Source organism: Pinus tabuliformis, chromosome 6 (genome assembly GCF_031772625.1).
Source record: "Pinus tabuliformis cultivar Carrire ecotype Pingquan chromosome 6, CPIR1, whole genome shotgun sequence".
In the NCBI taxonomy this organism is placed as follows: Eukaryota; Viridiplantae; Streptophyta; class Pinopsida; order Pinales; family Pinaceae; genus Pinus; species Pinus tabuliformis.
This window is the reverse complement of record NC_142292.1, coordinates 333615523-333640824: the sequence shown is the minus strand read 5'-3', so window position 1 is coordinate 333640824 and position 25302 is coordinate 333615523. Positions and strand designations below refer to the sequence as shown.

The following is a 25302-nucleotide window of genomic DNA, read 5'->3' as shown; positions in this document are numbered from 1 at the left end:
TAAGAAAAAGATCTAGCTCTTGAAGACGACAGAAGTAACATCATGTTGATGTAAGGACAAGGTTGATGAAAATGATCCAAGTTTAAGAGGGAGCTAATCTTCTTCAAAAAGATAAGTACTCTACATCTTCCTTCTTTTATTACTACTATTATTTTGACTATGCACTTTGTTCTTTCATAGTCTTCTAATAAAGCTTGGAGGTCAAGACAAGAACTACCTAAACTTAACTAGCAGATGGAAGAATTGGAAAAACATAGCAAAGCATGAATATTTTGAAGAAGGAGAAAATTGTTTGAAGTATGCATCAAAGAAGTAAAAGGCAGCATGAAAGCAAGACTTAATAAAAGGAAAGAAGATCATTTACCTCAGCTGGAAAGAGGGGGCTACAACATCTTGGATAGATACAATACTACTCAAAGTTTGGCAGAAAACCTTGAGAAGGTTGTGATCAAAAATCTTTAAAATGGATAGATGACAAATCTACAGTAAGACCCTTTTACAAGATGTTGAAGAACTCTGATATTGTTGTACCAGCAGCTGATTGGTTCGATTCAGAAAAACATCGATTGGGTCGACAATACTGATGCTGATAAATATACTACTGATATGACTTCTTGGAAGAGCATGAAGCAGAAGGAAGATGTAAATTCATATGTTAAGAAGCTTGGCTCCATAAGGTGTTCAATAGACTACTGGATGATATGTTGGATACGATTATTGAAGATTGTCAGAGATCCAAGAAGGTCAAACCATTTTATGGTTCATGACATGAAGCAGATAGGAGCCGAGAAGCTACAACAAGATCTCCACGAAAGAACAAGTGGTTGATGCATTGACGAAATTCCTTTTCATGGAAAAGGATGAGTATTTTTTAGACAAGCTTAGGCTTGTAGATGATGTCTCCTCCCAAGTTGACAGGTGCAGACCCTCTCACTTGAAGAAGCAAGAGGGAGTTGGATTCCAGATATGGAATGGTAAACTGCAAGCCCGTGACTACCTCGAGGATCTTAAATTTCAGAAGTTATATGGTGGTGATGCTGGACCAGGTTTGGGAAATGCCTCTGAGTTTCATAAACTCATTTGCATTGATGTTCTTGGTGAACTTCCATCCATATATATGCTTTGCAATTAGCATGGTGAGCTCATATTTGGTTGAGCCTCACTAGATTGGTGCCAAGAATCTTCTGAGATATCTTCAAGGCACAATCTCTCATGGATTGAGACACACTGTCAGACACATGAAGCTGCATGATTATTTGAATGTTGATTGGGCAGGCAGTGTAGAAGATCGTTGGAGCACTTCCCAGTGTTGGTTCTCTCTGGATTCTGCTTCGATATCATGGATGAGCAGGAAGCAGAAGTCGGTTGCTATAAGCACCACCGAGACCGAATACATAGCTACGAGTATGATCTCGTGTGAAGCTGCCTAGTTGTGGAAGCTCATCAGTGAGCTGTTTGTACACATGATGAATACCATTGTGATTCTTTGTGACAACCAAGGGGGGATTCGATTATTGAGGAATCCCGTATTCAATGATTGCTCCAACAGATAGACATCAGATACTACCTTATCTGGGATATGGTAAGTCGATGAGCGAGGAGGCTCCATCGCATTGAGACTAATGTACAGGTCGCAGACACTTTGTCAAAGCCCCGAGGAAAGGTCAAATCTGTGATTTTCCCGAACGACTTGGAGTCGTTGAGAGACCTTCATATAAGGGTCCTACATGTTGCATGCACTGAGCTCTGGGAGCTCTGGGGCTTGGGGTACTTACTGGAGCGACATACGACCACAAGGTGACTCACCCTCCCTTGGTGGTGCACTATGTACAGGGTGACAGGTTCAACCTTTCCCTGTGATACCTCGTGGCGACTATGGAACAGGATGATTAGTTCTCCTGTGGGTCGGGATGATTAGTTCTCCCATGGCGACTGTGAGCCAGGATGATTAGTTCTCTTGTGGGCCAGGATGATTAGTTCTCCTGTGGCGACCAATGGACAGGATGATTCGTTCTCCTGTGGACAGGATGATTAGTTCTCCTGTCGAGGCATCCTACCCATGCAGTCTGGGACTCATGGGAAGTACCTCTCATCTGATCAATGAGCAGGGAAATGGGGTTAGGGACCATAGTAGTACTATTGATGGACGCATCGTTGTATCTACCGTACTCCCTATGCTAGGATGACCTCCATTGATCTGGGATCAGTATAAGCGGTTTGAGACACTTCCTTGTGATATTGATCTGGGATCAATGAAACTGGCTTCGGGTCAGTAAGAGTGATATGACACACTCTTCTCATATGAAACTGACTTCGGTTCAGTAGAGAATGGTATGAGACATTCTCAATCAATTCTTCTTCTTCATGGTTCAGCAAAGCAGAGCAGAGTAGAGCAGAGTAGAGCAAAGCAGAGCAAAGCTGAGCAGTGCAAGGCACTAATGGCAAAGAGTACAATCGGACAGATGGATCAGCAGATGGAGTTCTCCCTAGTTGAGAGGGAGTGTTAAATTGGCAACTAGGGACAAACTCCATGTGGGTCATCTTATTTATGGCAGCTGATATTTTTCTTGGATCCCTCTCGTCGAGAGGTATAAGATTGATCTAAAGATCATCGGATTCCGATAAGTATTCATGGAGATATGAATTTTTTTGTGTTATAAGACAATTTGTCAAGGTTGGCCAGCAACCAAATAAACCCCACAAGTGCTCAACGTTTTAGCATAAAAGGAGATGACTTGAGAGTCATTTCTCACACACACTTATATCTTGATTTCTCTCCACTTGTCTTGGGTTTTAGTGGAAGGGAAATCTAGGAGTGGAAGCCCTAGACGTTGGAGGAAAGAAGACTAAGGCAGCTGCCCTAGAAGAGATACCCTAGCCCTAGACGCTATCAAAGAAGAAGTCAAAAACATTGTCAAGGAAGCATGCCCTAGCCGCAGTCTAAGAGAGGCCCTAATGTTGTCCAAAAGAAAACCTAGACGTAGTCTAAGAGCAGTCCTAAACGCTGTCCAAAATGCAGCCCTAGAAGCAGTCTAAGAGAAGCCATAAATGCAGTCTAAAGGACAGCCCTAAATGCTGTCTAGACTCTAAAGGCAGCCCTAACGTAGTCTAAAGGGAGCCCTAACACTAACCTATGGTGCCCTAGATGCAGGCCTAATACGGCTGAAAAGGTGGGCTGTAGGTGACCCTCAAAACAGGGACAGCATGAGAGTTTGAGGACTCAAACATGCCCAAGACAGCAATGCTAATAATTGGGACAGCAGCAAAACATGGTACTGCAATAGCAATTGGGACAGCAATGACAGTGATGGGACAGCAATGACATTGATGGGACAGCAGCATACTATGTTGGGACAGCAATGACAGTGATGGGACAGCAATGACATTGATGGGACAGCAGCATACTATGTTGGGGCAGCAATGACATTGATGGGACAGCAGCATACTAGGGACAGCAATGACATTGATGGGACAACAGCATACTATGATGGGACAGCAACAAAAACAATGGGACAGCAAAGCTAACATGGAATGGCTATGTCACTAATAGTGGGACAGCAGTATGCAACATAGGACAGCAGTGGCTATCATGGTGCAACATAAGGTGCAGCAGTATGATGTGTACATCATGGTCATGAGGTCCAGCATTGTGATAATGGGTGCGATAATGGGTGCAGCATGGTGAGGTGCAGCATGATGACAAGATGCAGCACAATGATAGGTGAAAGAGTCACCTTGGAGAATCAGTTGAAGCAACATGTCTTCAACTGATCTCATGTATCATCTTCTTAGAGATGATGTATGCTCTTATCTAGATAAGTCAAAATGTTGACTTCTGTTGTAAATGTACTATCTCTCTCTCTTTCTGCTGAACTATTGAAGAACATATAAGAAGAATTGACCAAGAGTTTCCCCACATTGGGGTTTGACCCTGGCTAGCGCCACATCTTGTGTCCTCTTGTCTTGGCTTGTCTTCTGCAATTTATGTGTATGTTCTATCTGTAGTTTACTTTAATGCTGATGTGATTGCTAATCTGGAAAAGATATTGAGCTAACTGTGAAAATTGAAATAAATTGCTCTAAGCATAGAACATAACCTAAAATTAACAGTCATAAATACCATTAGTACAAATAGCAAAATAAGGTGTGCCTAGCGCAACTCATAAAAAGGCTAACAACAAAAGAGAAGACTAATATTGTTCAAAGATAAGTTAGATTATTAATATGGGGAGAACTCTCTGGTATGAGTGTCACACATGAACAGAAAAATAAAAAGAATAGAAATATATGAAATAAGAGAATGAAAGCAGCAAATAGCATGGCCAGGTTGATCTTCAATAAATTTTACTAATGCACAAAGTTACAAACCAAAATGTTCAAAAGTCACCTTCAGATATTTGTCAAGCAAATTACAGCGCTCGTATACGACTGAAGCATCCAGACTTGAGGATAAAAATCGTTTGGGAGGCAGACTTAATGAATATTCTGGGAAATCCTTGAGCCGTCGGTGCAGCTCCTCAAAATGTCGAAACCTAAACCCACATAGTTTCCCAACAATTATCACACAAAGTCAAGCTGATTAGTGCGCGACGCAAATAAAGCACAAAAGTCAGAGTACTATACCAGATAACTTCTCGAGTTAAAAACACAAGCAATTCAGTTATAACTGAAAGCTTATACAAGAAAAGGACACCAAATGCTGGTCTTCAAAATAATGCTTTAAACCACATAAAAAAAGATGAAAGAACTAATCTCAATGCATTTAACTCCATCACCTTCTTTTAATTGACCATGTATGGTTAGCATTATCTGTCACAGAGATAGAATACACAGCGATGGTTTTGGAATCACTTTTTACAAAGTTTGCTCCCAATACCTGCAAAATAATTTTTGTGAATATCTTGCATACTTGAATGGCATTCAGAATTTAAAATAAAGAATTAAATTCTTTGTATTTGCAGCTGGCACGCCTTGCTAGACATTATGTTCACTAACACAGTTAATCCACTAATAGCTAATCGCATCTTAGATGATTCTTTCTGTTTTTTATGGTATCATGTCTTAAATTGAAGATGTGCCTACTGCACTCCACCAAGTAGTCTTCTATCCTTTCATGCTCAATAATTCCATTTACCAAAAGACGTTAATATGCAGTCTTCCTACAACAATATTTCCATTGTACTCAACTGTGCTATTGACAACTTAAAATAATGTCTCCCTTTGCGTTGCAGCCCAATTTCCATTACTCCGTACAAGATATTGACTAAAAAACAATCTCATACTTGCCTTGCATCGCAGTTGCTGAGATGGTGAAGCCACAGCCAGGTGAGATCTCTCAGAATTTATTTTAGATGAATTCGCTGTTTCAGAACTGCAAATGGAAGCGGCTGATGAACAGGCCAGGGTCCCACTGGAAACTCTACTTTCACTCTCACCCTCATCCCCTTGGTCTTCAGTTCTCATATCCTCTGCCTGAGCAGTGTTCAAGATGTCCAGGCCATCTCGCAAATAAAAGGAAGTTCTTTCCACTTCTTGCCAGCTATCTACACCCTGTCTTGATCTAGTCCTTCTCCGACCTGATGCTGTTTTATATAATTTACGATAGCGAAGCTGACTTTTGTTTCCTTGCTTTGTATGATGACCTTGATCATTTTCTAGGGGGTGGTGTGATACAGATACAGCTCTATTACTTTTACTATCCCATACCTTAATGCCAGGAGTACCAAGCCCTGTCACACTGCTATTCTCGTCATCTTCACTTGTATAGGAACTCCCACTCTCTTCTATAATTTCCATATGCTGTTTAAAAGATTTTTCATGTCTTATTTGTTCATGAACATGTGAAGGTTCCTCCAGTCTGCTAGCATCCTCTAATTCTCTACTGGAATCACCAGAAGATTGTTTTATCTGTTGAGAAAAACTGGGATGATTTTCAGAAACAGAACTCTTAATTATCCCTGAATTTTTTGGTTGCCCATTAAATGGCTTCCTGACAAAATTTGTTTTATCAGAAGCCTCAGACAATACCCTAGGGTTCAAAGGCTTTGATGCGCATTTTGCAATTTCTTTCTTTTTGTAATTACGCCCTTTTGCCCACCTATTCTCAATATTCTCAGGAGCAAGGGCCTCATTCTTTCTCCTTGACATAATATCAAGCATCTGAGCCCATTCCCCACCTGAGGATCGCCGTGCCTGAGTCGTTTTACCATCAACATTGTGTTTTTCTATTCCCTCAACATTTTCAGACTGAGACTTCCAATTGTCCGGCACAATATTAGATGTATCACCCTCTTGTTGGTAATATTGCACTATATGATTTTTTGGGTGGATACCTGCTGATGGCCCAAGATAAGCATTCTTTGGTTCATTTTGAAAACTAGAGGAAACCCCATTTTGTGCCTCATCAAATTCCACAGGTTGAGATTTTTTTCCATGGCTATGTCCAAGCTGCACAAGTTCAACCCCTGAGATAGAGCGGTCTAGAAAACCAGAGAAGTGATCAGGTGTAAACCTTGATCTTGAGGATTTACTCTGTTTTGTCCCTGTCTCTGAAGCTTTACTTAGTTTTCCATCCCTATTTCGGAGAGATAAAACAGCAGATTCAATTCGCTCATTGATGAACCTGCCAGAAAGATCACAAATTGTGGACAGTGATCAAGTGAATCCTGATAGACATACCAAAGTGGCTACAATAACTTAAAACATTTCAAACGTATCCATGGTTAATCAACAAGGAGACTTGATCTCAGGAACATGTACAAAATCTAGTGACTGTGGAACAAGCATTACGAGAAAATACTTGGGACTCGCTAAGTTTATGATGGGACGCATCACTGCACAGGCAAGAAGCTCTCTTGCAATATATCGGAAAAATTTGCATTGCAAGTCATCAGGTTTACATGTTAAATTCATAAGACCATCCATAAAACGCTGTAAAACCTGCAAAAAAACCGTACTGGTAAAGCTTGGAAACAGAACAGATTACAAATTACTCAGAAACCAAATAGCAGTCATAATTCAAACTACAGAAAAATATTAATTTTATAAAGTTACCTTTTAACCATAGTAAGGCAGGATCTGATACAGGTTACAAACTAACAAGACCAAAGATATAAATGACAATTTAGCTGCAATTTATATGTCACTTTAAACTTTTATGTAAGGTAACCTCAAACCTTGTGTTCTGCCTCAGCAGAAAATAATGCTGGATGAAGTTTGTTATCTTCTGCTAGAGTTAACTTCAATTTTGCATCTCTTTCATCATTTGACAAGCTACTCAACATTGCTTCTCCAATATGAGTCTGTATTATTCGATAGAGCTCTATATGCTCACACACCAACTGTATAGTATCCCTGAATAGAAAAGTTTATGATTACAATTTCAAAAGATGCATAGAATCTAGACACTCTTCTATGAAATAGTGATTTAAAACAAACTGAAATTAGTTCAAATGCTGGAAACCTGGTGATGAGTTCGATAAGGTTGACATCCTTGGCTCGCAAGCAAATTTCTCCAAGAATACCATTCATGATTTCTGTGACCTCTTCTGGAGCATCTTTATCAGGTGTTATTTTCTCATACCATAGATTGGTTATCCATTCAGACACGAGATGCCTTGTTAGTTTGTCAATTGCTGCCTCAACAATTGGAGAATCAACTTTTCTTCTCCAATCAGTTGGTTCAGACTGAGGTTGGAATGATGCATTACCATGGGTCATTTGGTTTTGTAAAATGTTCTTTGTTGAAGATGGCGTACCTTGTTCTGCAATCTTCCTACGAGCACTAACATCATATGAAATGTAGCGAATAAGAACTATCACAAACACCGCAGCAGGCATGTTAATCCATACGGAAGAGCTTGTCACTGTAAAGAAAACAAGTATGAAAACCATAAATAACATTTCATTACTGTAGTTAAGAACATGCTGCGGTAGTTTACAACAGGCAGGGCATGAACAGGAAATAATATAATAAATGTTTCTTGCACAAGAAGTGTTACAAACGTAAACAAAATCAATGGACCCTAAGGCATGAGAAATATCAATCCCTTACCATCACACACAAAGCAAAGATATGGCAGGAGGAAAAAAATTCAAGAAAGGCACCTAAAGAAGTTCAGAATGCTAAATTTCCATGAAACTCTGCAACTACTTAGGTGAATATCTGAATACTGAAATTTAGTTTACTTTCACCAAGATACAGAGTTTCTTAACAATTCATAATCAGCGGAATAAAACACAGAGATAAAAACACATCACACATATTGACACGCTTGTTTACCCAAGAAACCGAAAAGGGAAAACCTGCTTTCTTTGTTGTGTTATTTTGTTGATAGTTCTTGAGCAATTGATCCATTACAAAGCAATCCATCTCTCTGAGAACACACTTGTTCTCATGCTGAACTAGCATCAACTGGCCTTGCAAAACCCTGATCCTTGCGCAGCAACAGCCCCTATTTCCTTGCACACTTAGGCCTATTTCCTTGTGCACCAGACCTATTTTCTAGCGCACTAGGCCCTATTTCTTTGTGCACTTCAGCTCCTATTCTCTAGCGCAATTCTCCTCCTAAATTTGTGCGCACTTGCTCCTCAAGAATGCGCACTCACAAACAAAGAATGATCTCACAAAACTTGTGAGCTCTGTCTTGTCACACAGATTTTGTGCACAAAGCTTATGAATTTTCCTGTGTCTTCGTCTTCCTCTTTATAGACCCAATTCAAGCATGCAAGGAGACCCAGTTTAAATTTAGAACTCGACTTCTGATTGATGAGTTAACTGAGAGTAACACGCTTTTCCTCTCCAATCAGCACTGGAGTTCTTAACCCGTTCTTCATTCAATCAAGACTGAAGATTAACTCACTCTAACTAAACTTCTAACCGCCACCTCGTTTTATAGTCAAACTGATGAAGACTCCACTTAATGTAACGAACAAGGTTCGTATATTCAGAGAATTGCTCTGGTACCAATGTAACGAACAAGATTCGTTATAGCAGGTTAAACATTCCAGAAGACTTGGAATATAAATATCTCCATTGAAGACACAAGAATATATATTAAAATGTATGAATGAGAATGATGTTACAAATGAGAGTGAGGGTCTGCTTATATACCTTAGGCAGGGGCCTCTTCATGGAAAGACATGTCCTTAGGGACATACCTCTTCATTAACTAATTACTAGTTATATAATCATTATTTAGTGTTTTTATTGTTTATATTATTTATATATATATATATATATATATATATATATATATATATATATATATATATATATATATATGTTTATAACACTTAACTGAAGCTCCAACTCTACGCATGATATCTTGATGAACATTCCAGTAAACTGGCAATAAACTCATCCTAACTACAGTCTATCTCATAAGCTCGCACTTGTACTGAGAGAAAGACAAATTGAGGTATTCACTGGCTAAGGCACAAGCAAAAAGACCTTTACTCGCTACATTTTCAACACAGACAGCCTGCCCTCTTGTACTAATTTGAGTTTGTAAAATATATCCAGACGTATTGTTTAAGGGTGATGCAAATATTGTTTCAGAGATATATCACCAAGGTTCCAAAAAAACTTATCAGAAATATTAGGGAAAATATCAGCAAGCATAAACTTGGACCCGAAAATCTCGGAAAAAATGGGAGAAATCAAAGATGTTTGCAACATTGTGGTAATATTTTCCATCGTCTCACAACTGTTTGACAAGATATCACAAGATTTTCATACCTCTTTAAAAAATGCAATTTTTGCAGCCAATAATATACAAAAGTGAAAACTCGCAGTTAATTGCAAATATCACAATATATCATCAATATTTAAAACTATTATTATAACTCCACGCTACATAGCATAATATGCCTTTCCTTAGTGTTGCTTTCCCATGTTACAATAAGAAAGCAAGAAATTTTCAATCAGAACGCTTTGTACACAGCCTTCACAATTTCTTTTATATTTTCTAGCCACCAGCTGGAATGGCAAGACCATGTGAATCTTTTATAGTGAATGGTTTGGCTTTTACCGTCATGAAGCAATAACAACCTTAAGGCATGACCCAGAAATAATGTGCATCATGAACAAGGCAACAATTACTGAAAGGGATACACACAACAACCAAAGACTTGCCCTGGCCTCGAGTAGTGCTGTATTCATGAGTCAAATGCTATCCATTTGACTGGAACCTTGTTCAAGTTAACAAAAGTCTGCACTTTCCACGAAATTAAGAACTTATATTTTTAATAATCTCCACATGTGTTAGAAATTGACTTGTAAATATCCTAAAAGCATAAAGGAGTAAGTACATTAGTACATTATCGTATTTCTGATCACCTTCGTATGTGGTTTTTATATTCCTTTGGAGGGCATTGTCAAGGCATAATGCATGCATATCCATGATTTCCTACCACATTTAACATTTTGAGGTTACTTGCTTGTACCTTTACATTGCTTTTATATCAAGAAGATGCCTTTGGCGCTCCTATATTCACATTATTGTTTGATGTACCCGTTGATCTATTTTGGTAATTTATGGAACTGGAAATTAACATGATTTCTTTATTTCTTTCTCTTTTTTCAATGATGCAAAACCCCACATGTACAAGAGCATTGCTGTTGTAGTTCGGTGAGCAAACATTAAAAGTATTAAATAGGTCACTAGAATGTAAAGAAATGTCCATGCACCATACATCAAACCAAAAAAACAAACCAGATAAGTTTAAACTCCAAACGTTTATTTCATAATCTTGATACTAAACTCTACCTCAAACTCGGAGATTCTATCAAGACATAGAAAGACTAGCAAGTCAGTGAACATGGCCATCAAGACTTTCAATCAGAAGGAAAAAAAAGGACATTCACCATAAATTACAGCTTGCTACGCTACTATCAAAAAACATATAGGTCATGTGAACAATATACAATCCCATTCTAAAAAGAACTAAAAGCTACGTCAGTTTTTAGACCACAAATGAAAGAAAAGACACACAAGAGAAGGAAAGAACTTGCACAAAACTCCACAATTCCATACTACAAAGTAAGGTCATTTATAATCAGTGTTGAAAATATCGGTATCGGCAAAATATCGGCAAGGGTCCAGAAAATACCTTATCGGCAATATCGGCAAAAATATTGGCAAAATATCGGCAAGCATAAAAAATAATTTTTTCAAATTTTTAAATATAGCCAATATTTTGCCGATATTTTCAAAATATCGCGATATTTTGCCGATATTTGCCGATATTTTGAAAATATCGCGATATTTTCTCGGCGATATATTGTTTTGCCGAAAATATCGTGATATTTTCGAATATCGCCGATATTATCAACAGTATAATACAAAATTGAAAATTCATTTTTAAAATTGCTTGCCAAAGATCACGATTGATCTTCAGCCTGAAATAGATCTCACAAAATTTGTGTAAAACTTATCTTAAAATTTTGTATTTAGCTTTATCTTTTCTCACACATCTAATTTTAAATCCTACACCTAATTTTGTTAAAATAGAATTCCTGTCTAAAACGGCCATTTATTATTCTAACACACCTCCAATTACCAATTTGTTTCACATATGATAGAAAATTTTCACTTCTTGGTTATACAGATTCAAATTGGGGTGTCAATGCTAATGATATAAAGTCCACAGCAGGTTTTATGTTTCATCTCGGTGCTGGTCCAGTTATTTGGTCAAGAAAAATAATGATGTCATTATCAATATGAGGCTGGATATAGAGCAGCCAAAAAAAGCAGGGAAGGAAGCAATATGGATCAGGAACATCTTGTATGAGATTGGTCTTGATTAAAGAAAGGCTAAGAAACCAGATGTGACAACCATAGCGCAATTCAGATAGCCAAGAATCCAGTTTTTCATGTGAAGACTAGGCATGTGGAGGTATATTTTCACTGACTCATAGATCTTGTGCATGATGGGATTATTGAATGAACTTTTGGATAAGTGAAGAACAGCCAGCAGACATCTTCAGCAAAATTTTTACAGAGGAAAAGTTTGTAAAGTTGAGATCTATGCTTGACATGAGAAAAGTTGACATTAAGGGGGTCTTAATGTCACCTTCTTTCTTCTAACATAAAACACTAGATTTTTTGCAAGTACATAACTTTGATTGTCACAGAAGAGGGGTGTTGCTTGAATTTGTTGAAGGTTCAGATTACCAAGAACCAGTATGTAAATATGGTGCATAAACATTTTCAAAAATAATGGTAGAAAAAGAAAAATATAAAATGGGCTTTATTATTATCAAACATAAATCTTTAACACACCTTGAATCACCATAGATGACACATTTATATCACACCTAGTTAATGAGGTGGTTTAACCACCTAATCTCTAACATCAACAAGTAATATTACACATTGCATTGGTCACAAGTTAACTAATACATTTTATGTGATATAAAATTAATGACTCCTAAACATAAAGTTATTGACTGTTACCATTGACACCCCCTCTAAAAACAAAATAACACATTTTCTTTCTTCCAACTCAAAAGAAAACTTTTGAAACTTTACAAGAATTTTTTTGGTATTCTTCAAAACTGTTGAAGTGCATATGGGGCAAATCCCATCCACCAGATCACATGGAAAAGAAGTTACAGTGCCCACCAGATTCCAGAAGAGCCACCCAGGTGCATGACATATCATAATGTAGGTGGCGCATGACATATCATAATACAACAACAATTACATCTTCTCAGCCACTGCTTCTCTTTTAAAACCCATTATTGGCGCTCCTTCAGGTTGCCATCACCCTCATTTTGATGTCAAAGGTAGAAATCAACTAGAAAACATTAACAGACAGATTATTCTCTTTACCTGGTCTCACATTATTGTCTAAACAATCAGATCACCAATCCTTTTTTTAATTTGGGGTACATTCATATTGTCTAGATTACATTGTATAATCACATCTACTAGATTTTCAAATATTACTTGTGACCAAAACAATTAACCTGGAAATAAAATTATCTTATCTTATCTAGATCAACATTCTAGAATTTCATAAATTTGTTGATTTCTTACAATGCCAAGAAAGTGTGCCTACCCGTATTAAATTAAAAGAAAGAAGAATGAACAAAATATCTTGGTAGCAAGTGTGTGCCCTTCTCCAAATAAACTTATCTACTGGATGAATATGGTCCTGCTTTTATGAGGTCATCACTAATGATGTATGTATGATTGTTGATTGCTATGTTTCTACACTGTGAAATGTATTCTTCCATAAATACCAATTGCCTTTCTTTGTGCCTATCTGGAAAAATATGGGTCTGCTTTGTGTAGTCGCTAGGTCTGCCACATAATCTCTTGTGGAAATTAGTTCTTCAAAATGTTTTTTTCAAAATGCTACATCTCTATAGGGTATGCCCAAGGTCTTGAATATGTTATGTCCTTATATGCAGGTATTGCATTGATTGCTTCATTCTTGTATGTAAGGAATTTAACACAGGATCACACAATCTCATGCACAAGGGTATGCTACTGCACGACAGTGAAAGAAAACACATCTAGGTTGGTATGCATTTAAATATTACTATCCCACCTAATAGTTTGGTGGATTAAAAATATATTTCAATATAATATTAATTTACAACAAAATAAAAATTTGTAGTGGGTAAGTCTTCAAGTCATTCTCCCTCAGAGTGGCAGTTGAACGTTGAATAAATGTAATTTGCAGAAAAACTTCAAGCTCCTTTCCAAAGTGGAAATTCTCAGCACATGGTAACAGTCGCAACAATCTGACATAACCTACTTACACTCAAAAGACAACTGAAAGTACTATCAAAACTGCAATCTGATCTTTACAAGGAACTGAAACACATCAAACAGACAATTATAACAGCAAGTACAACAGATGTGAAACTCAAAGCACATCACTGTTTTATTTATCTGAAAATAGAGAATACTGTAAGCTTCAAATCCCAACTCTAATCACTCACTGCTCTCTCAGAGCTGAATGAACAACAATAGAAACCCTGCCTCTCTATACAGATAAGACGGTAGTAAACTAAAATAACCTAACCCTAAGCACCCAGGTTAGAGTGCCCAGCTTGCATGCACTGGCTTCCTAGAGGACTGCACATAGACTTGAGTAGCTTACTGATGCAAATCACCTTTACGCTCTCTTTGGGATCTGCACCCTATCTCTCTAAAACTTATCCAGTGTTCTCTTCCTAAAATTGGAAAAGTAAATCATAAATAGAAAAGCAACTCAAAAATAGAACTGAATTTAAATAGAAAACTGAACTGAACTGAAATTTTCTAAACCTGCAACCGCAATGAGCCAAAGGTGGCAAAACTGGAAATAAACTTAAACCAGTGCATGCATGCACTCTCTACTCTCTACTTAATTGTGCCTCGCTCACACTCTGTTACCCACAAGAGCCCAGTCAAACTGCTGTACAAACCCGCTTCTGTGTGTGCCTAGCTTTTGGATACCTACAAAGATACCTGTTGAACTGGCAAATGCACCCAAGACGAGAACACTTACAAAGGTGAAAACTTTAATAAGGAAAGTGTTGTCTGCCAAACACAAGATAGTCCCTCTACATCTAAAACCTCCCCTCTGCTAGGGGCCTGGTCAAATTGTTGGCCTCGGGCAAACCTGAAGAAACATGACATTGGACCACTGATTGCTTCTGTAATTTGAACTCTCTTCACAATCATCACGATGAAAACTTTCTATACAGGAAATAGTATGTCAGCAACCTACCAACCTCCTTTGTCCTTCAAGTCAACTTCATTGGTCAAACTCTTCCCACACCACACCATGAATTGTCCCAGATTTCCTACAATAATGAACTCATCTATGTACAACCTCAAGGCAAATGTATCAGATCTATCAAATAAATAAATGACATCTACACTACTCATAAAAGCCCAATACTAGTACAAACTCATTGGGGTAAAATTTTCATCAACATCATCTCCCTCTTATGGAGAGAATCCTTCTATACCCTCAAAGCTAAAGGAACCCTCCTCCATCATGAATATTGTCATACTTGCTCAACAGGATCTATAAGTAGCATGTAAAGCGCACCTTCTTCAACTTCATTGACCACAACTCGACCAGATCCATCATTGCTGTCTCTCATGATGTCTTGTTGACCATCAAACTAAGACAAACACTGTAAATCTACCATGCAGGAAATTGAAAGTAGACTCTTCATTGAATCAGGAACATACAAGACAAAGTCTAACTCAAGAACATCATCTTAAGGGATTTGGGAAGATATGGAGCCCTATCCTTTAATAGGATACATAGCATCATCATCCAACTCCACACACATTCCTTCCTCTTGCTCTTAAAATTTGCTGAAAATATTCCTTGTAACACCCCATTTTGGATCCCATTTTGTAATTGTAAGTATGAGTTGTATTGCTGGATATGCCAGTATGGACATGTTGATAAACTCTTGAATTATGTAATTAGTTTTGTTTTCAAATATTGCTACAGCTGAATGAAAGGGGAATGCCTACATTGATTTTCATGTCATGAGAGGCACTGTGAAGAGGAAATTGGACGTTTATTACCAGCGGAAATATCTTGTCCAAAATTAATTGCCCAGTTTTCCCATTTTCCCAGAGATCAATTAAGAGGGCAATTGGTATTTGAACTACCAACTTCCCACAGTTATTAGAATAGATAGTAATGGTATAGGACTGTGCCGGTATGGGAAAAGTACCCTTTTGGAGAACTTGAAATTTACCCACGGAATTTTGATTTTGACCCACAAAACCTTGGGCCAGGAGGCAGAGAATGGTGTGTTCTCGTGTGCAGAGAAAAAGGGACGCATACAAATGGGTCTGGGGACCAAATATGCATGAGAATGTGTCCAAAAACACTTCCGAATGATAGCATGACAATGAAGAATTACAAAATCCACTTTCCAGTTAAAGAAATCAAACATTAGAGTCTTTAACCCAAGCTGGCAAACAAGGCTGTGAATTTGTGGATGTCTAGCTGAGTGAGCACAAAAGCACTAAGAGGGAAGGGCGCTGACAGACTGCTGGGGCAGAGAAAGGCCTCCCTTGTATTGTGAAAACTCACTGTGGTGACCCCCGTGACTTTGAGCAGGCTCCTTTGTTCAGTGGATTGAAACACAGCTTGTTGACTTCTGAATCTTAATGAGATTTGCCTTCATATTTCTTCCTACTGATGACTGAATGAGTTCTCACCTTATGGCATCATAATCTGCCTCGGGGGTAGCCATCTTCAAAGAAAATTGATGTATAGCTGAGCCTATGGTTGGGTGGAGAGTGGCTCACGATTCTTCAGTCTCTCGCAAATCTTAAATCAACTCAGATAAGTGTATTTATCTTTCAAAAATGCAATTTGTTATCTACTTTAAGTCATGTGAAAGTTGCTCTGAAATGTATAATTTGGGCTTTATTGCTTGTTGAGATGAACTTTGATCTTATGTGTGAATGGTTGAATGTTCCCTCTTGAAGGGGATAGTATATAACCCTCTAAATATAACTTTTAAAGTGAGTAATGCTTGTATGGCAGGGTAAGACAGCCCCTCAGCCCCTTGAACAGCCATGATGGCTGAATGGTTGTGGATGACTCTCAATGGGTCTCAACCATGAAAGCTTTGTTCCATTTCAGCTAGGCCAAATATGCCTTGAACCTGCTGCCTGTGGACAGGTTGTACCAATGCACATGTGGACCAAACAAGCAAATGTCATTTTTTTACGGTGAAGACTCAGTTGGAAGAGTCTTCACACAATATCCGAAATAATTAATTAAAGATATCATCAATGAACTCATGAAGCCTGTAAATCTGTTGTAATACTGAACTGAGGCTTTAAAGCCTTTTAAATTGAGGTATTCTGAGTATCTCTGTTGGGATAGCTGGCTGCTGTACAGAGAATTAGCTGAAATCTCTTTATGAATTGGGTCAAGAATACTTGGAGGTCTTCCTTGTGTGTTGACCTGAGAAGAATATGATAAATGTCGTAGTTGGGACAGCCATGGAGCATAGCCCATGATCAAACTGGGAAGTTTAAATGCTTGGAACATCATGAAGTCTAAGAGCCCTTTGGGCTGTTATGAATATAGAAATTATCAATGTGGGAATGGCTATACCCAAGTCGCGGGCCTTGAGAGATTACCATTGATTAACAATATATGAAGCCATTGTTCACAATTACTTGGGATCAAACTGATTGTTATGGCCTCATTTGTGGTTATTCTATGGTAACTTGTTATGGTTACTTTTATGCAAGCACAAGCATGCAACATGATGTCTAAATGTCTTTGGACATTTTGGTTGGTTTATTTTGTACTCTTTCACCCAGATATATTCCTAAATCTTACTGGGTTGAAATGTCCAAAGGACTAGCGAGAATACTGAGAGAAGTTAACGTATATTATGGCTTCTGTTGATAACAAAGCATAACTCCCAAAACGATTAATAATTCTCATGGCTGCATGTTAATTTCCTGGGTTTTATTTCCCTTTTGGGTTACATGGTCAAGTATGGAGAAATAAACTTACATATATGGATGCAAGACAAATCTGAAGTTAATCATCAATAATTGGGTTTATATTCATAATTCTCTTGTTGGAAGAATTAATCCCATTTGGTACTTCTTCATGGAAGAATTTTAAATGGTATATATGTTTATTTCTAATGTATTATACCTCCTTCCTAAAATAAAGGGAATTTTGCTCCCTTCCCCTTTATTTTTGGTGGGCTATTGTTATTCGCAGCGTGAGAAAAGGAAATATGTCCAAATGTAAATTTCATATTTCTACCTCAGTAAAAATTCATATGGAATTTACAAAAGCCAAAGGGGGATTCTTTCGTTTGCTTCCTTTGAAAAGATAAGGAAAGATAATTGTATTAATGTCCAACAAATGACCACAAAAGTAGGTCAATGGAACTAAAGGATACATCCAATACGAGTACAATGTGGGAGTGGAAATGCAACTCTTAGAAAATGCCAAAGCTAAAACTAGGATAAAATGAAGTAAAGAAGGATACAACAATTGAACAGCCTCAAGAACGTGTATATAACCATATCAAAGGTCCCCGATCATATAGAAGACTAAGTGAATAAGTCCAGGGCTGGAGGTCGATGATGTCAAGAATGCTAGAGTCCGATCGCCGACGGTGATGGGGGTGACAGTAGCGTTGGCTCGCTATTGGAGTCCTCTAGATCCAATGAGGTGTCTGTCTACAAAGTCCAGGGGGGATGTAGGAATGAGGGATACACCTAGCATCTAAGGACGAAGGAAAGAAGATTTGGATAAGTCTTTGGTTGTTCCGTTGGGGCTAGGGAGGAATCTGTCGCGGGGGGTGACACTGCTCAGGAATCGTCTGGAACTAATCCCTCTGACATTCTAGGTGTGAGTGAATTGATGTGTTGCTTGGCACCTCCACAATGGTCTCGAGAATAGTTTCATAGTACTTCAGACACAATGGAAAGTAATCTAATAAAGCACTTCTTAAAATGGTTGATTCCACCACATAATCACCTTCAAGCCATTCCTTGCATCAAAATATTTTCCCCATTCTTTTTTTGTTTCAAATATAGTCTCTGTGAATTGTTCACGCCTTTCCAGATTGTCCACGTTGTTCGGTTTGCAGTCAAGCAGTGTCAGTCTTAAGGTATCCTTAAACTTCAACGTTAATGGTTCCACTTGCGGTGCCTGCAATAGGCCCTGTATATGCTTGAGTTTGTTGACTGTCATCGAGTTCCACAAGAAATCAAGGTTTAGGCATGCAATTTGCTACAATTTTATCAAGTGCGTTGCCTGGGGTGCCAAAAATTTCCAATATGTGTTGTTCAGTTTGTAATCAGACGGTGTCAATCTCGGGGTATCTTTAACCTTTGATGCCAATGGTTCCAAATGCCTTTATGTTAAACGTTATTTTGTATGGCCTAAAGTGTTGAAATGTTCCAATAAGATGACGCACTATTCAGTTTGCAGTCAAGCGGTGTCAATCGCGAGGTATCTTTAACCTTCGACATCAATGGTACTTAACAATCTCGATGTTCGACGTCATTTTGTATAGATCACTATGTAAGTGTTGGCATTCAAATCAATATTTTTGGCTTGTTCTTAAGGCAAATTTTTCGCAAAGTGAAACAATTTACAATAAAGATGAGCACATGCTTATCTTTGTCATTGGTTTAGGCATGCGACCGCTGCAATTCTATCACTAGTGGTGCTTGCTATCAGCCCCGTATATGCCCAAGTTTGTTGAGTGTTGTCGGTCCACTCTGAAAAGGTTAAAATCGCTCTAGTCAAAACTCATTGAGTGTTGTGATGAAACCCTAGCAAGCTTTGAAACTACAACTAATGGAAGACGAGATATCTAGAGATTTTACGGCCTGAGAGCCGCTTGGAAAACCTCAGAGGGTTGCATACAAAATCGTCGTCGTTACAGAGGTATAGAGCAGTCGTTACAGAGTTACAAAGCTGCCCAATTCCATGGTGGACATTTTCCACTTGACAGGGCTAAGAACGGCAGTAAATGATCTCATGTTTGCTTTGAGCCTATGATTTAAACTCCAGTGATTCTGAATAGTGGACAGAATAACCACCAAGAGGCCATTTTAACCTCTGCAAATTTAGCACCCAAATCTGGTCGATTATTGGAAAGATCCCCTTCGTTCACCCTCAATGACCAAGTTTATAGCCCCACAAATATTGCCATGGAGCGCGATTTCTCCTTTTGGACATCCCAGATTAAGAGTCCACTACAAAGGATGGATCTCCTAGAGAATGAAAACAAACAACTCCATTCGAAAGTTATTTGTTCTCAAGTAGATGATCCCAAAAATGAAAAAACAAGAAAACATACACTTGCAACAACCAATTATTGACTCCCGCACATTCCAAACAATGATCTCAAACATCAAAAATATGCAAGATGAGATGAGAGCACGGGAGGCCTTCCTTAGACGGGAGACAAAATCCAGCAATGAAACTTAATTCTTGGGTTGAAGTGGTCCGGAAAAGTGAACATCCACCCCCACTCACTAAAGTTGAAGGTGTAATACAAGCAAAATTGAATGAGGATGCCTTCATCAAGCTCAAGAGCTTAAGCTTCGAGTACATGGGTTGCCCCCTCTAGTAGCTCCTTTTCACCCCTTATAATCAGGCACCTCTTTCCTTCATGAAACTTTGGATTTGAAGGACATCATTCTTGATTAGGCATGGATGGGCCCCAAAGCCACACTCTTTCTCTGCTTTTGGTCACTAGAGGATCAACTCAGAGCTCTCTAAGCCAAGAGAAGACTGGCATCGCTCCCACTTGCACAGAAGATATTCCTCGATGCTAACCTTACCAAATTCTCAATGGCAAAACTCAAGTTGTCTCTTGATCGGATCATGATTGCGTAGAAGGAAGGGGAGTGGGCAATAATTCGTAATGTCATAGCCATCATTTGTGATTGAGCTCCTCGAGGATACTCCCACCCTTTGGAACAAATCATGGTTTCATACAGTTGGGGTACAGAGTAAGGAAAGTTGGTCCACCATATCCATTGGTTGTTGCAATTGTAATGGTGCATTTTGGTCCTCACAGGGTATGCTTTGCAATGCATTCACATTCTGACTGTCATTTTCTCATAGAGATGCATGCAAGCCCCATGTGAACACCACCCAATATCCATGGGTATCCATGGGTATGGTTTTGTCATTAAGAGACAAGATTTGACAATGTCAAAGGATCCGGCGAGGTTGCTTGTCTTATACGAGACTCTCTCCAAAGCGGGTTCACTTGGTTGTCATCCGATGAGCATGGAAAATTTTTATGGGTCTAACTCCATCAGCACAGCTCCCTTCTTCCAGATAGCGACATTGCAGTTTGCTACTTTGCCCCAGTCTCATCACACTTTGCACTTCACACGGAGTCTGGGGGCGATCCTTTCTAGATCTTTAAACAAATATCTCCCACTTCTCCACTCTTGGTGATGTCATTCTTTTAGGTGATTTCAACGCTCATACCAAAGACCTCTAGGTTTCCCTATCCGACAAAGCAAAAGACGCACTTTGCCTCCAAGACTTGGAACTGGAATCTATGGGTCTTCATAGGAGTTCACAAGATAGTGATGGCCCCTCACAAGTTACAGGAGACATCTCTTGAACCTAGGCGAATCCCATGGTCTCTTGATCCTAAACGAGCTTCCATGCTTTCCGACTTCTGGTGACTTTACTTGTTTCCCCCATAGCAGGGGGGCAATGTTGTTGACTATGTCTTAGCCCACCAAAACCTTCTCCTGCATATCCAACACCTCTCAGTCTCTCGACTCCGCTTAGCAGACCATGCCCTCCTCACCTTCTCCCTTTCCCTCTCTACCTCTTCCTCTCCCACTACCCTCTAGTCCATCCCACCAACCACAGGTACTACCTTTCTTTTCAATAGAGATTATGCAGAAACCTATACCACATGCCTTAAGGAATTGCTCCCCTCCCTCCATTTCCCACTTCAAGTAATTGAACACAACCACAACCAAATATGAGATACTTCTCACTACCCTCGTGAAGGCAACCTTGGACTCCTACCCCACTATACCCATCAATACAATTATAACACCCCCCCGGGATCTCGTCCCATAAACCGTTGGTTCGACAATGAATGCAAATCTCTTCATAAATAGCTTTGTCTCACCCTCAAGCACTCCCCCCCCCCCCGCCTCTACAAATCTTATCGTCAACTCCTAATTTGTAAAAAGCGAACCTTTCTTTCCTCGACAAGAAAGGAACTTTGTGAGGCCCTTCACTGCTCTTTGAAAGCCTTTTGGCGTACTCTTTTTCCTAAACATCACGCCATCCTACCCGACCTCAATCCCCAATCCATGTTCTCCTACACAACCTCCCTCTATGACATTCTTAGGCAACCTACTATCCGCATCCCCACCCCCCTCCTTATGCCACCTCTTTTCTGGGAGGGACATTAGGAAATCAGTCAGAGCTATGAGTACTAACAGAGTACCTGATGAGGAAGGGCTTCAAGATGAATTCCTTAAGCATGGCATCCTGTCTCTTGAGTCCTATATTGTAGATTTATTTAACCATTTGGAGTGTTCAGACTTCCCCTCCTCCTAGACAAGACAAATTATTCACCCAATCTAAAATTAGGGAGTAGTTCTAATCCGAACAACTATCGTACTATCATGGTGGGTCATATATTCTCCAAGTTTTATGCCACAGTCTTACACCAATGACACCAGAGGCTCTTTGAGGAATTGGAAAGTCCTCATCTTAGGGCTCAAGGAAAAGCAAGATTTTGGCCAAACTACCAGACGATTGATCACATCTTCCTTCTCCAAACCATTATTGAGGAGGCTCGTCAACGCTCTTTTAAGGTCTACAACTACTTTGTAGACTTACAGAAAGCATTTGACACAGTTCTGAGGGAGGCCTTGTCCCAAAGGCTCTGCGACATTGGCATATGTGAGGCCCTCCTGGCAGCCATTACGAGACTATATGATTCAGTTTCGAGACAACTCAAGATGGCGAATGGCCTTTCAGATTTCATCCAAAGTACCATCAGAGTCAGACAACATTTCCCTCGCTCGTCGACCCTCTTTGGGATTTATATTAATGAGCTAGAGCCTTCCCTACATGAGCATGCCCAGGAGGGGGATGGTTGTCTTCTACATCGGGTGTTGATTTCACTCCTTTTTGTCAATGACTTGGCCTTGTTGGCTTCTTCTCCTGAGGGATTACGGAGATAGATCGATGCACAATCCAACTTTTGTGATCTTTGACATTTGATGGTCAACCTGGGTAAAACCAAGGTTTTGATCTTTAATGCATCAAAAAAATCTCTTACATACTTACATTTCTACTATCAAGGCATTGAGATTGAGATCTCCACCGCTTACACCTACTTGGGGGTACAATTCATGAGACCTCATTTTGGTATGCAATAGGAACTCTAGCCTCGACTCAGCAAAGAATATGGTTCCCTAACCCTAATTGACAGCTAGTGATTTTTGAGTCAATTTCAAGACATCTCGTCTAAACTTCACCTCCTTGAGGCACTTATTACACCCACAGTTCTTTGTGGCTCTTAAGACTAGGACCGAGCTTGTTTCAAAGAGAATAGGCAGCCTGGAGAGAGTCTAGACCCTGCTTCTCATATGCATCATCCAATATAAACGAATAGTTCCACAACCCAGTATTTAGCCAGAGTTCAATGTCCACCCATTTCGCCTCAAGATCATTTTCCGTTTGGTCTCTTTCCTTCATAGAGTCTGATGTTTAAGAGACTCGGACATTGGGAGACAGATGTATCCCTATCTTGTTGTTTGCTCATAAAAGACTCTTGCCTCATATCCCCCTCGTCAGGACGAGATCGAGGTTGGTTCTCAGAGGCTTCTCGGCTTCTCCAATCGCAGACTATCTCCCCAGAGCGCCTTCCCCTATTCAGCTTCTCCCTCAATGGGCCAAGCCACATCTTGTCGACTCAACAAGTACTCGAGGACATTAAAGAGGATATCTACAAATTGTACATTCAGACCTCACACCTCCAACGAGCTTGGGATTGAAGATGTCCTTCTACCTAGATCACTTTTGGAGTTGCGAGATAGCATCATATTCCACCCCCCTTACACACGCTGGCATTGGACGCATTCGCTTAGGATCTCGCTGGGACAATTGAATGTTGATTCTCATAAACTCTGGATAGCGACGAACCACCATATACCACGACGGGATAGGATATACCAACTGTGTCACCTGTAGGAGTCAGAGACAAAGACACGCTCATTTTTAGGTGCCTCCTATACTATGAGATCAAAAGATGCTATCATTGTCTATATCAAGATGCGGGAGGCTCCTTCTCTACCTTCTTTAGGTACCAAAACTAATGATGCTTAGCACTCTTCATCAAGGAGATTTTCACCTACAAATCTCAACACCTACACACCATGCCCTGCCCTAGGATGACCAGGACAATCACCTCATACTTTCATGTGGATTCATCAGACTAAGGCCATAAGCGACAAGCAGAGGTTCAAAGTGCTCCAGACAATAGAAGGGTGAGATCTTGGGTCTCTTCTCAACCTTCCCCTCGGGGAGATCAACAGATACCATTGAAACTAGTTCGAAAATACCGAACCATACATCAATTCGCAAGTTCTTAGAGCACCAAAGGGACTAGCTCTAGAGCAAGGCAACCCTAACACATTTGACTACCTCCCACTCCTATAAGGGTGGCCAGAGACCTATTCAAAGTTTCTTCTTTTCAACCTCAAATGCTAGGAGTATCCCTCACTCATACTTTACCCCCCCCAGAACAATTGGATCCACTGTTGGCCCCAGGGGACTTTGACAGCAAACCTGTACCCAGTTTGTGTAGAAATTTTCAGATCTGTAGCCCCAACGCAGTTTCAAAGGTTTTGCATAGTGTTTAATGCCCACAACCCTAAGTGTTAGCTAATAAATAAATGTTTAATGCAAATTATTTTGAAACACTACAGGACTACTCTAATTTTTATTTTCCAGCTGATAAGAAAATGAAGACACAAGCATACACTGACTTTACACACTGATTTTTGGCCAACAGTGACCCTGGAAAAACCCCACAATGGTGAAAACCAGTATTAGGAGGATTTTAATAGCTTTTTATAAAAAAAAATATTATAGCAAAATTTACAATAAATTGAACTTATTTCTCCCTTACAAAGAGTGCCACTGTCACTCCTCGATTTCTATGCCACAAATTGTCCTTCTCTATCAAAAAATCAAGCCTCTGAATGACTGTCCCTTCCTCAAAATTCAAGCCTTGGATTTGAATTGACTGCCTTGTAACTCGAGCCAATCAAACCTCAATTTAATGTGCAGATTTCCTTGGAATTAGCGCTGCCAAGCCTGCAATCATTTCCTTGAATTGCGTGTTGCCTTACACTCAACCTCGGTCCCGAAATTCGTGTTATTTGCTACAGGAATTGCCTCGAAATTTGTGCAACGGATTAACCTGTTTCCTAGAAATGCATGCAACTTATGTAACTTCTCTGCCACGAAAAATCATCCAAACAATTCCTCCTCCAGGCCTCAAACTGTGTGTTGAAGTACACTGGATCTCTCCTAGATTTATGCCCCTTCCTTAGGCTTGAACCCGGCCTCCTAGGAATTCATGCCTGTTGTAGCGAATGAATTATTTGTTGTCGAAACCCTTCTCCTTCAACTATTCTCCTCCTCTTCCTTTGCTTTCCTTCTCCTCTGCAAATGCACATGAAGAATGAGAGAGCTTCTCACCTTTTTCTCCCTTTTTAGCTCTCATTAGATAGGAAACCCTAACCCCCTTTTATCACGAGT

The 25302-nt window shown here is 39.5% G+C and overlaps 1 protein-coding gene across 3 annotated transcripts in view; it reads right to left on the bottom strand.

Moving 5' to 3' along the window:
* The window catches only part of LOC149258661 (phox (PX) domain-containing protein), a 279551-nt gene that overhangs the window by 211022 nt on the left and 43227 nt on the right, over positions 1-25302 (bottom strand). For all 3 annotated transcript variants that reach the window (XM_089415651.1, XM_089415650.1, XM_089415646.1), the window contains exons 2-7: positions 7463-7865; positions 7176-7353; positions 6800-6939; positions 5287-6622; positions 4776-4876; positions 4388-4532 (exon numbers count right to left, since the gene is read on the bottom strand). In XM_089415651.1, the coding sequence (XP_089271777.1) occupies positions 4388-4532; positions 4776-4876; positions 5287-6622; positions 6800-6939; positions 7176-7353; positions 7463-7865 (2303 nt within the window). The remainder of the gene's footprint in view (positions 1-4387; positions 4533-4775; positions 4877-5286; positions 6623-6799; positions 6940-7175; positions 7354-7462; positions 7866-25302) is intronic.